The sequence below is a fragment of the Pleurodeles waltl genome, chromosome 12, assembly GCF_031143425.1.
Source record: "Pleurodeles waltl isolate 20211129_DDA chromosome 12, aPleWal1.hap1.20221129, whole genome shotgun sequence".
In the NCBI taxonomy this organism is placed as follows: Eukaryota; Metazoa; Chordata; class Amphibia; order Caudata; family Salamandridae; genus Pleurodeles; species Pleurodeles waltl.
In genome coordinates, this window is record NC_090451.1 from 708,214,440 (window position 1) to 708,227,957 (window position 13,518).

The 13,518-nt window shown below is 49.3% G+C and overlaps 1 protein-coding gene across 4 annotated transcripts in view; it reads left to right on the plus strand.

Annotated features, from left to right (window-relative positions):
* The window catches only part of LOC138266937 (serine/threonine-protein kinase SBK1-like), a 29,915-nt gene that overhangs the window by 4,400 nt on the left and 11,997 nt on the right, over positions 1 to 13,518 (plus strand). The window contains exons 4-5 of one of the 4 annotated variants that reach the window (XM_069215719.1): positions 1,360 to 2,196; positions 4,118 to 4,958. In XM_069215719.1, the coding sequence (XP_069071820.1) occupies positions 1,360 to 2,178 (819 nt within the window). In that variant the 3' untranslated portion in view covers positions 2,179 to 2,196; positions 4,118 to 4,958. Of the gene's footprint in view, positions 1 to 1,359; positions 2,197 to 4,117; positions 4,959 to 13,518 lie in introns of those variants that run through there. The other 3 variants (XM_069215720.1, XM_069215722.1, XM_069215717.1) reach the window with 3 other exon arrangements.

A 13,518-nucleotide genomic window follows, 5' to 3' on the forward strand; every position in this document is an offset into this window, starting at 1 on the left:
CACTCAACTTTCCTGGTTTACTGTCTGCACTAATCCATATGTAGGACCCACTACACAGCACCAAAACCTTTGCTATAGATATTAATATGGTAACCTACCACCACCTTTGAAATGAAAACATTCCTAACTCAAGATGTCCCTGAAACTTGTCCAAGCCCTGATCTTCTGAACATTTGGTGTGGACCAGACAAAGCCCTGCTCAGAAGAAGAGTAGTTCCAATGAAAAGCTCAGAAGAACAGCTGTGCAACTAACAGAGGTATTATCACAACAGTCCCTCTGGGCCCAGTTTTTCAACTATTGAATGGTGCCGACAAAATGAGATCCACTTAACCCAGCTGTGTGACCAGCTTAAGGTGCCCATAAATCTGTCTCACCAGTCAAGCTCAATTAACCGAGCTATGTTCAACAAATCAGAGAACTTAACATCTGTCCCACTGGGAAGGGAAACAGCAAAACACTCTCGAAAAAACATGAAGAGGCCGCGTCCAAGGCTGGAAAGCACATAACGTAGTATAAGGAGTTTACATGTAACAGGGGAGGTCAGGAGGGACCACAAAACTGGAACTGAGCTCGGGGAACAGCAGAACTAGAATCAAGTCCAGGTTCAGGAGGGGGATACACATAGGTAGGGCAAGGAGTTTACCCTTAACAGGACAGATCAGGAAGAGTGCAGACAAGACTGGGAACAAAGGCTATCATAGAAACAGAAGCACAGTGCCAAGGGAAACGAAACTGAATCAAAAGGCAAGCCTCGCACAGAGACTCAAGACCAAAGTCCGATCCTCTGCATTCTGGGCTCACAGGGCTGACATAGCTGGAGGCTCTGTAGAAGAGAACATGTGCAGGGGATATGACCAATGACGACAAGGATGCACTGGGGCTTGGAGAGGGGAAGACCAGCGAAACCCGGAGGCACCAGACAGGAACCAGGGAAGCCAAGGGCAGACTACGGATCAGATCTAAGAGACCAGGGCAGCACAACAGTAGGATCCAGGAACTAAGTTAGTGAACATGTAGCCACCACCAGGACATGGTCTAGGGAACGTCTGATGACAGAGGGAACTAGAAGGACCATAATGCATCAGGGGAGTGGGGAAGAAACCTGCACTGGATGGTGAAGAGAAACTAAGTATGCAAAGTGGAGATGAACTGTGACTGACATATAGTGGGAGGAGGGTAGAATGCTGACACTCTCCAGGGTAAATAGTGTTATGCTGCTGGTTTGTGTGACTGTATGTGGTCTCCAGAAGGACCAGCATGAACAACATATGGCATATTGTTTTGAGATTTCCTTTATAAACCAGTAGTGTCCCTGTCTATTATTAATTCCTTGTTTTTATCTGGCATCTTCTCTCCAGGTGGGGATTTCCGAGGTTCTGGTGAAGCGTTGCGTCCTGCAGATCTCTAACGCGCTGCACTACATGCACAGCCTGGGATTGGTGCACAGAGACGTCAAACCGGACAACGTCATGCTGATGGACCCCGAGTGTCGCTGCGTCAAGCTGAGTGACTTTGGCCTCACCAGCCTGACGGGCTCTACCATCCCTTCCATGAACAGCATCATACCCTACATGGCCCCCGAACTGTGCTCCCTCAGAGATCCAAACACCATGATCTTACAGCCCAGCATCGATGTCTGGGCCTTGGCCGTGCTCATGGTGACCACCCTGACTGGCTACTTCCCCTGGGAGCAGGCCTTGCTATTGGACAGACACTACAAAGACCTGTACTGGTGGCAGGTGCGAGGACCAAGTGCACCTGTTCCCAACTACTGGCAGAGGTTCACACCCCAGGCCCAGGACTGCCTCAACCAAATGTTGACCTTTGAGCCCCAGAACAGGTGCTCCATAAAGGAAGTTGAAAGATACCTTGATGTGCCTTGGAAAGCAGAGAACTTTGTGGCCGAAGTGAGTTCGGAGAGTGAGGAAGAGGAGGAAGAGCAGGAGTCTTACGTAGTCAGTCTTTCCAGCGGGGATGATGAGTATTTGGGAGAGGTGGAAGAGTACGAAGAAGTGATACTGGAGGAAGACGAGGAAGAAGGGCTGCAGACCACCATAGACGCCTTCCTTGTGTTCACCGACGTCATCCAGGATCTTCCTCCTGGTACTTCATTGGTGATGGAGATCATGGGTGATGAGGTCAACTTGTCACTCGGCGCCGAGCTGGAAGCCACGTGAGCACAGGGCTGATAGATGGTGAGTAGAGTACTGCGGGAAGTTGGGTTGAGACTCGTACACCACATGAGTACCAAGCCTACTGGCGACCTTGGGTCCAAAGGGGTTCACACCAGAATGGGGTGCTATGTCCAACAAAGTATAGTGGGTTGTAGGGTCACAGGAACTGTTTTCACCAGTGCAAGAGGTGAGGTGTTTCTTTGGGGCGATCACAACAAGCGTATTGTTGTGTTCACTCAGTGCTGTAAGATCTTCATAATCTGCAATAACCAGAGAAACGTAGGTACTAGTGCCTGGGCAATTGGTCTGAACATCTGGATAACCCTTCTATTCATGGTACTGATGGCAAATCACACCCAGCTGTGGTGAACTCTTTAAAGCTTCCGATCCTGCACATGCTCCAAGGATGGGAGACCTGCAGATTGCAGGATACACTTGGCTTGTATGTGCCTAACTGGAACCTTTCAGATGCTCTACCCTCATTCTGCAAAAACAACAGATGATGGATGGAATGCAGAGCAAATCAAGCATTCACCCCCAGTTACAGATCTGGGTTTAATCCATCAGTTTTTTTTCTTGCCATGCCATTCCAGTTTGGACCCAGCCATATGCAAATCAGTCTTGGACCAGAAACAAGCATCCTGGGACCGGTGTCGTGGTATCACTACTCTCATTGTGCATCACATATTGCAGCTTACCCATCCTTTAAAATACCAGGGAAATTGATGATCTGAAGCTGAGACGTGCTAGATTATTCCTATGGTTTGCCACCCTCCCCCACCCAAGAGCAGTCATGAATGACATCTTGGAGTCAAACAGCACCATCCCACCTCCTGCTCCCACACAGGTAGGATTAGTTGTAAAAACCCATGTTCAAGCTCTCTAAGGAGATGCAGCCTGCCAATGGTAGCCACGTCCTCTCATATTTCCCTAAATAACTAGCCTGAGTGCCCTCTTGCTGTCCACCTCCCTGTCCACTACATAGTAACCAGGTTTCTCTGCAACAGAGCACACATCATGCTCCCAAAAGCATCCTTAAGACCAGATACATGTTTGTGCTTTCTAGTGTGTGGGTGAGAAATTGAGGGGGTCGATCACTTTAAAAAGAGGCACTGAGGAATCTCCTTATAGCAAAGAAAGAGACACACACATCTGACTTGAACCCCCCCCCCCAAACTCTGTGAGCTGCAGTTCCCCATATGAACTTCTTGAGTGTCTGAGAACCTAGAAGCCCACATGTTCTTAAAATACCATCATGGACCCCGCATCGCCCCCACCGCAGAATTGTGAAGCATGGGCCCTCTGTCCGGGTGCCCACCTCATACAATGTAAAAACATTTTTAAACTGAGGGAAAAGAACAACTACTTTGCAGACCTTACCTAACCCAACCCAGTCACATCATAGGCATTTCCTTGTTCTCAAAATCCTGTCAGAAGGTTCCCTCAGTGACCTGCCAGCTGTGCCAGGTCTGTCCATGATTCCACGCGGTGCTCACCATGGGATCTGAGAAAGTGCTCCAGGGCTTTCTTGTTGGGAGGAGTGCACAGCGTCTCACTGCTGTCTCATTGGGAGGAGTTCACAATGTCTCACTGATCTCTCATTAGGAGGGATGCACAATGTCTCACTACTTTCTTGCTGGTGTGCACAATGTCTCGTTGGGAGGAGTGCACAGTCCCAGTCTCCCCTGCTCTCTCGTTGGGAGGAGTGCACAGCCCCAGTCTCCCTTGCTCTCTCATTGGGAGGGATGCACAATGCCTCACTGATTTCTTGTAGGAGTGCACAATGTCTCACTGCTGTCTCATTGGGAGGGATGCACAATGTCCCACTGCTCTCGTTGGCAGAGATGCACAATGTCTCAATGTCTCACAGCTCTCTCGTTTGGAGGAATGCCCAATGTCTCACTGCTCGCTTGATCTCACCAAACCCTGCTTCTCTCTCCAGCAGCATCCTGGCTTCTCTGTGGGCTGGGGGTGGGAAGGCTCACTAGAAGCTGCTGCCCATCACACATTCATGACAGTAGAGCACCTTGAGCGACATCTGAAGCAGGGCACCTGACTATTGAGGAGAATGGATGGTAGAGAGCAGCACGCGTGGTGGTTGATCACTGCTGCCCAGGACACTTCCACTGAGGATTTGCTTTTTGGAGACCTTAACATACGACCTCTTGAGGAATGACATTACATGTACTGCAACCTCAGTGCATGGTAGGGACCAGAAGAAGCACCTGCTTCTAAATGTGCTGGTGGTGATTGGACCTTGGCTGGTTTTTGTAGGATATATCAAGCACCTTGGCCTTCTGCTCTTGGTCAACTTTCTACCAGCGGAATGGAGCCAGACTGTTGTCTGTCCCATGCCTGACACATTGCCTTTGTGGAGCCATGCTTTCAAGTCCAGATAGCCTCTGTCCATCCTGAAAATGACAATTGAGCTGCATGGTGTCTTCTCTGAACCTACAGAACTGAGGCAAGTTCAGCAGCTCTTCCCCACCTCAGGAACGCGCTGGAAGGCCATGGCCCTCAGAAGCAACCCCTACAGTCCTGTGATCTCCTGGGCTCCATTTATTGGGGTCATCCGGTTTTACCTCAGGGGGTGAAGTGAAAGCTGCAACCTATTGGCATCTTAGATCTTTGTGTTACTTTGTCTACTCATTTTTTTTGCTTTCTGTAACCTTTGTGGGATGTTCCTTTGAAATTCCTAGAATATCTTTGTAAACATTAAGAACAGGGCAAAATAGTTGTACAACTCGACTAGAAGGTTATCTCAAGATGTGGAATAAATGTGACACTGATTGTACACCAGAAAAGATGTGTTTTGTCAAACTAGGTTCCCGGTTACCTGTAGTACCGCAGGAGCCAAGCACCTGGTGCAAAATCATTGCTAGGGAACTGTGAAGGGGTGGGGGGAGTGGTGGTCAGAGACATTTTATGACCTATCAGTGATTCTCAGAGTTGTACAAAAGGATTGGAGGATGGGGGTGGGCAGTAAAGACTTTGGTGAAATAGTTTGCCGGAATCGCCACAAATACTTTGGGGCAGTAAATTCAGCATGAAAATTCCAGGCTCCCAGTGGTTGCCCCTCATGAGAGTTCTTTGGAAATGTGGCTAGAGAGAAGCAGAAAAGCAAACTGCATATGTCTGCAGGCTTAGCAGTTTAAACCTGTGGTCCAGTATGCAAACAGAGCCTTCAATTGGATTTTCCAATGAGAAGAGGGCCATGGAGAGCTTCGTGGGAAGGGGACCGTGCCTGTGTCAGGCTATCTGATGCGACCCTCTGGTGGTCCCTGTGACTCCAGGGTCTTATACAATTCCATCTTTTCCTCCAGAACCATCCTCAGCTCCTGCAAGTAGGACTGACGGGTCATTCATGCTGGACGCGTCCGGGATCACACCAAGTTCCTCCAAAGCCAGAGTAAGCAGTCCAGTGGGTCAGGGTGCAGCCGTGGACCAGCTCCAGCCTGTCAGCTGTGGGGGTTCAGATGGCCCCTGCTGTAAAGGAGATCAGCCTTCAACTTGTCAAACCTACTAAGGTTCTTGCTTGGTAGATACTGTTGGAAGATTATCTTGCATTTCCACAATACTTCTGGCCTTCTACCTACACCTGAGGTGGCTAAAGGTTGCGTTGCTGCAGGCAAAGTGAGGCCGGGGACTCTGGGGCTAGTTCTGAGGACCAGTGGCTCGATTTGCCCCCATCGTCCTGCTGGGTCTCCCAGTGCATTTTATGGGAATTTATTACAAATGTGTGTGATTTACATAACAAGAGCATTATCTGGTCTTCAGTACAAAGTCACACCCAATTCTCTGTGGCACACTAGGGGTGAGGAGCTAGGAGGAACCACCAGAAATCTCTTTGGGCCGCATTTTCTGATTTGTTTGTTTTTTCACGTCAGCTTATTCTGTAGGTTGTCTACGCAATGCATTTGGTCCTATAAATGGTGCTCAGTTCCCTCAAGGGTTTTAACCGTAACTTAGACTAAAAGCAGAACAGGGCTGGAGTTGCGTTCGTGAACTGGTTACTCCTGATATTATTTGGTGCTTCCAAGGGCCACCTGAATCAAAGGTCACCCCTAAATAGGAGAATGTGTGAGTCTAATGTGGAGATTGTTTGATGGCGGTTAAAAGGGGGGACCCACGAGTCCAGGTCTTCTTCAAGGTGACGCTAAGGTCCACATGTTAATATAACGTCCGCATATAAAGAGTGGGGATATGATTATGGTTGTCTGGGGCATGTTCAGGCCTCTTTGCACCATCATCCTCTCCAGGTTGTTAATCCTGAGTGTGAAGAGGAAGAGCGGAAGGACACAATCCTGCCTGACCCTCTTGGTGATAATAAACAGCACGCTTCCTTGAGGCCCTGTCTAACTTTGGCAGTAGTCCCTGACCACCAGTGCAATGGGTGGAAGGAGCACTTCACAGGGCCAGGATCACCAGGGCAGTGGGTGAAAGGGGCAGTTACCAGGGCCCAGGATCACCAGGCCTTTGGGTGGAAGGAGCAGTTCACATGGCCAGGATCACATGGGCATTGGGTGGAAGGAGCAGTTCACATGGCCAGGATCACATGGGCGTTGGGTGGAAGGAACAGTTCACAGTCTCCAGGATCACCAGGGCATTGGGTGGAAGGAGCAGTTCACATGGGCCAGAATCACCAGGCCTTGGGTGGAAGGAGCAGTTCACAGGGGCCAGTATCACCATGGCGTTGGGTGGAAGGAGCAGTTCACATGGGCCAGTATCACCAGGGGTTTGGGTGGTAGGGGCATTTTACAGGGCCAGGATCACCAGGGCGGTGGGTGCAATGAACAGTTCACAGGGACAGATTCACCAGGGCATTGGGTGGATGTAGCAGTTCATAGGGGCCAGGATCACCAGGGCGTCAGATGGAAGGAGCAGTTCACAGGGCCAGGATCACCAGGGCTTTGGGTCGAAGGAGCAGTTCACAGGGCCAGGATCACCAGGGCTTTGGGTCGAAGGAGCAGTTCACAGGGGATGGATCACTAGGGCGTTGGGTGGAAGGAGCAGTTCACAGGGTCCAAGATCCCCAGGGCAGTGGGTAGAAGGAGCACTTCACAGGGCCAGGATCACCAGGGCAGTGGGTGGAAGGGGCAGTTACCAGGGGCCAGGATCACCAGGCCTTTGGGTGGAAGGAGCAGTTCACATGGCCAGGATCACATGGGCGTTGGGTGGAAGGAGCAGTTCACATGGCCAGGATCACATGGGCGTTGGGTGGAAGGAGCAGTTCATGGCCAGGATCACATGGGCGTTGGGTGGAAGGAACAGTTCACAGACTTCGGGATCACCAGGGCATTGGGTGGAAGGAGCAGTTCACATGGGACAGAATCACCAGGCCGTTGGGTGGAAGGAGTAGTTCACAGGGGCCAGTATCACCATGGCGTTGGGTGGAAGAAGCAGTTCACATGGGCCAGTATCACCAGGGCTTTAGGTGGTAGGGGCAGTTCACAGGACCAGGATCACCAGGGCGGTGGGTGCAATGAACAGTTCACAGGGACAGATTCACCAGGGCATTGGGTGGATGTAGCAGTTCATAGGGGCCAGGATCACCAGGGCGTCAGATGGAAGGAGCAGTTCACAGGGCCAGGATCACCAGGGCTTTGGGTCGAAGGAGCAGTTCACAGGGGATGGATCACTAGGGCGTTGGGTGGAAGGAGCAGTTCACAGGGTCCAAGATCACCAGGGCGGTGGGTGGTAGGAGCAGTTCACAGGGCCATGATCACCAGGGCGGTGGGTGCAATGAACAGTTCACAGGAACAGAATCACCACGGCATTGGGTGGATGTAGTAGTTCATAGGGGCCAGGATCACCTGGGCTTTGGGTGGAAGGAGCAGTTCACATGGGATGGATCACCATGGCGTCAGGTGGGAGGAGCAGTTCACAGGGGCCAGTATCACTAGGGCATTGAGTGAAGGAGCAGTTCACAGGGGCGGAGTCATTAGTGCGTTGGGCAGAAGGTGAATCTACAGGAGCGAGGACCACCAGGGCATTGGCTGAAAAGAATTGTTTGTCAGGGCTGGGATCACCAGAGAGATCAATTGAGTATACAGGATACTTGAAACTTCCTCAGTTGCAATCCTGAAAAAGCTGAGCCACAGGAGATGGGGTGGTGGTGACCACAATAGGACCAGAGCTGGACGAAGCAGACCCCCATCTTGCTCCCCTCTGCAAAACAATCTTGTCTCTGATGAGTACTAGTTAATCAACGAAAGACAAATCTTGCACCATGGGGGCCCAGAACAGCTGAGCATATGCGGCCTGTCCCACCCGATCCCTTTCACTTTCCTATACATGATGGCTACTTAATTATCAAGCATTGGCAAAACCACTAGTTCCCACCTATGTGAGTGCTGTTAGTTTTGGCAAATAGGTGTTTAGCCATGTTGTACACCTAGTGTGTCTGCTATTCAACATGGCCAAACATTAGTGGGGTGGGGTAGATTAGAGGGGTAGATTGGAGTAGAGAAGAATGGGTTAGGTTGGGGTAGAGTGGAGTGAGGGTAGAGTGGAATAGAATGGTGTGGGGTGATTTGGTTAGATTGGTGTAGATTGGAGTGGGTGAGTTAGGTAGATTGTCATGGTAGATTGAATTGGGGTAGATGAGGGTGGATTGGGGTCAAGTGGGGTAGTTTGAGGGTGGAGTGGGTTAGATTGGAGTGGGGTAGATAGGAGTAGGGTAGATCGGAGTAGTATGAGGAAGAGTGGGGTGGATTGGGATAGATTGAAGTGGAGTGGGGTAGGTTATAGTGGGGTATATTGGAGTGGATTATGCTAGAATAGATTGGAATGGAGTGGGGTTAGATTGGGGTAGTTTAGAGTGGTATACATTGGAGTGTAGTTATGTAGGTTACAGTGGGGGATTGGGGTAGATTAGAGTGGGTGGAGTAGGTTGGAGTGGGGTAGAGTGGGTAGATTGGAGTGGAGTAAAATGGAGTGGAGTAGATTGGAGTGGGGAACTGGGGTAAATGAGGTGAAGTGGGGTAGATCAGATTGAAATGTGTAGGAGTTGATTCGGGTTGATTGGAGTAGAGTAGGGGTAGACTGCCAACCTACCTCAACGACAGACTCACCTTCCACATCCCCACCCGCAATCTTCGCTCCGCCAGCCTCGCCCTCGCCTCCATCCCCCGCATCTGCTGCACCACCGCCGGAGGAAGCTCCTTCTCTCACCTATACGCCAAGACCTGGAACTCCCTACCACTCCTTGATTGATTGAGTGAAGTGGCACATATTGGGGTAGAGTAGAGTGGGCTAGTTTGGAGTGGAGGGGAGTAGATTGGACTGGAATGTGGTTGATGAGGGTGTACTAGGGTAGAGTGGACTGGGGTAGATTGTACTGGGGTAGTTTTTAGTGGGGTAGATTGGAGTAGATTTGGAAGGGAGTGGGGTAGATTGGAGTGGGATGGAGTCTGGTAGATTGGGTTAGAGTGGGGTAGATTGGAGTGCGGTGGATTGGGCTGATTGGAGTAGGATAGTCTGGAGTGGGGTGGGGTAGATCGTAGTCAGGTGAATTGGGTAGATTGGACTGGAATGAGGTGGATTAGAGTGGGTAGATTCAAGTGGGGTAGATTGGGATAGCATGGAGTTTGATAGATTGGAGTGGAGTGGAGTTGAGTTGAGATTGGAGTGGAGTGAGATCGATTGGCTGTAGAGTAGAGTGAAGTGTGGTAGATTGGAGACGGGTAGATTGAAGTGGGGTAGAGTGAAGTAGGGTAGAGTGAAGTGGGGTAGGTAGGAGAGTGGTAGATTGAAGTGGGATGACAGGTGTGGGATAGATTGGAGTGGAGTGGGGTGGAGTGGATTGAGGTAGATGGGCTCGGTTGGAGCAGTGTAGATTGGGTTGGAGTAGGATAGAGCAGATTGGATTAGGTGAAGTGGGGTTGATTGTGGTGAACTGGTTTAGAGTGGAGTGTTGTAGATTTGAGCAGAGTGCAGTAGATTTGAATGAGGTAGATTAAGTGAAGTGGAGTGGTGTAGACTTGGGTGTGTGGGAGTGGTGTCTAATAGAGTGGAGTGGGGTAGATTGGAGTGGCATTGAAAGGGGTAGATTTGGGTAGGGTGGACTGTTGTAGAATGGGGGTGGGGTAGATTGGGGTGCAGTAGGGTAGACTGGTAGTTTGGAGGGGGTATACGGTGGTGGAGTGGGTAGATAAGAGTGGATTGGATTGGGGTACAATAGAGTGGAGGTGGATCAGGGCATATTGGAGTGGAGTGGGGGAGACTTGGGTACATATGGGTACATATGAGAAAAATGGGGTATATTTGAATGGAGTGCGGTGGATTGGCAGAAGTGGGGTAGACTTTAATTAAGTGGGGTTGATTGGGTTAGATTGAGAGGAGTGGGGTGATTGAAGTGAATTAGTGTGGAGTTGGGTAGATTAGAGTGGAATGGTGTTGATTGCGGTGGAGTTGGGTAGATTGTAGTAGCATCAGGTAGATTGGATTGGGTAGAAGGTAGGGTGGTGCAATAGGTTGGATTGTAGTGGAGTGGAGTTGGGTGGAGTGGGATGGGATGAATGGAGTAGGGTACATGTAGTGGCATTGGTCAAGTTGAGTGGGGTAGATTGGAGTGGGGCAAATTGGAGTGGAATGGGGTAGATTGGGGTGGAATGGAGTAGATTGTAGTAGAGTTCGGTAGGTTGGATTGGGGTAGATTGTAGTGTAGTGGAGTAGGTTGGATCATAGTGGAGTGGGGTACAGTGGGGTAGATTGGATTGGTATGGGATGATTAGAGTAGGGTAAATTAGGTTGGAGTGGAGTTGGGTAGATTGGAGTGGGGTAGAATGGGGTGGCATGGTTCGAGTGGAGGCGGATAGATTGGGTGGTATGGAATAGTGAAGTAGATTGGGGAAGACTGTAGCAAAGAAGAGTGTGGTAGAGTGGAGTGGTAGGGAGTAGGGTAGATTAGAGTGAAGTAGATTGGGGTAGACTATGGCAAAGAAGAGTGTGGTAGAGTCGATTAGAGTGGAGTGGTGTGGAGTGGAGTTCATGTTGTATCATGGAGTGAGCAGCATAGAGTCGAACGGTGTGGCATGTTCAATTTTAGGATAGAGGATACCTATCTACCCAAATGGGTTGATTTAAACTTCTGAGGTCGAAGCACATCCTCAACTCATTGTTCTTTTTACGAGCCACTACTATGGGTGACAGACACAGGGAGGACTCTACAGCTTCGATCACCTGCTCTTTGCACAGATTACTCATGTAGACTTTGTCTCACACTTAACAGCGCCCCCTCAATTTATGCTTCACAGGATTGCTCCCGTCTTTCAATCTGATAACACCTTTGAAATCTTTCAACATTCCTAATGTGTCCACCATTTAACAGTTTGTTTCCTTGTGTCTGTTTTCTTCCTTTCCAATCATAAGAGTGCTCCCTAGCGTCCAGACCCCGCTTATGCTCTCTTTGTTGTGACCATTAAGGGTGTATTAAGGATCTTGGTTTGTTTCCAGTGGGATGTCAGTGCGAGCCCCTTAGCACTAGATCACAAGCATGTGAACGTCCAGTGTCACCTCTTTCCTGATAAAACTCGCCGCCCTGTTCACAAGAATGTTAAAGTGACAAAAAAATATGCACTTTTGTACTACAAATTAAGCTGAAGAGCATGGCTAGTTTTGTGGGCTATTAAAGAGGTTTATTTGCAGAAACATTTTCACTTTTCATACCCGAATGAAAATAACTTTTTTGTTACTCAAAAAGCATTAACAAAATACAGTTGGTGCCGAGAGGAAGGAAATCACAAACTGAAATATCACTGGCAAGTGGCTGTGGTATATTATTTCCCTGACCTGACTTTTCAGCTTACAGTGTGTTGCATTCTTGGGCGTGTAGTTTTGCTTTCAGCTCTGCCAATTTCAGGTCTAAATATTACACCATACAGAGTGAGGCTGGCTCAAAAACCAGGACTGCCTGGGGGCCTTACGCATGAGATGGGTCACTTGGCAGCTAATGTTACTTGGAGCAGTCACAACACCTGTAATCATTAAGCAATTCAGGCACACATCTGCCAGCTTCTTGGAAAAGGCATTGAATGTATGTGCACTGCAGGCTCCCAGCCTTTGTGTCAGCAGCAGTTCAGTGTGCTCAGGTGCACTGAGGATGCAAGCGTCACCTTCACTCAGTGTGCAGTTATTCCATGTTGCTGGGTACAATTGGAAGGAGAAAAAAACCCATCACCTCAATGTCCCTCGTCCTCATTCATTACACGGTGAGGTGACTCCACCTTTTGGACAGAAGAAGCACAGGAGAAATCTAAGCAAGCTCCACCCACCCTCCTGACTGCTATGTAAGTGGTAGGTTTCCCAGAATGCTCCTGTTATTTTTGTTGTGTCCTCTGGGACGAGGAATACAGAATATAGAGGTGAGATGGGGAGGACGGCTCGCCTGCTGGGCTTGTGAGGTCTCCTCCCCTGTGATGCAGGAACTCCTCGCTTTAGGAGTGTAGAGGGCTTAGCACTCTGGGTGGCAGAGGCGTTCAGTAAGTGTTACTGCTGCTTCTCCTGGTTGGTTATGGACACCGTGGACCAGATCTGCAGGCCCACCCGGACGTGTTTCCCACTGGACTGGTCGAATCAACCAAATATCTCCTTCTCCCAGCTCACAAGTATGCCGGCAGAAGTGCAGTGGAGGTTGGGCATACATGTCTGAGACTGTTGGCTATGCTCATGCCTGACTTTCATTTTCAGCATTTTAATGAAGAATGCACAATTGGTCAGTGGCGGTGCAGAAAAGAGGGGGGTGAGTGGCTCCACTGCAGGCACAGACTCCCAGCCTTCCTTGTAGCCAATATGATCGCCGCTCTCCTGCTGCTGACAGAATGAAAGCATTGTTGGGATTGGCCAGAGCTCCTCTACGACACATTCTTTATTCGCAGATTCATATAACTGTCTCATGCCATTTGAGAAGGAAAATGCTGTTTTTATATGCTGGAATTTATGGAACACCCAATAGAGTTTCTGTCAGAAATCTCCTTTGGCAAGTTTAGATCTTCCGTTCTGGCAGGTAGGGCCTCAAATTTACCCAGATGTAATTTATATGTAAAAGATGACACGGATCGGATGTCCACCTCTCAGAAAATGCCCTTTGAGGGTACCAGATAGTTCGGAGCAGAGTTAGAGAACAAACTCCATTGTTTGTTTAAAGAGAGAAAACTCTTCGGCATTCAGTAAAGCAGGGATGTGGAAATTCAGTAAAGACTTGTCAAAACCTACCAAATTGCCTCTGTGGAAATCCTTTTGGCAACCTTTGGGGAAACAGACCTATGACCAATCTCCCAATTTTCAGGAGAAATCTTCTTCCTCTGTTCATTCTTTTATGAAACAGAAAATCCAGAGTCTGAT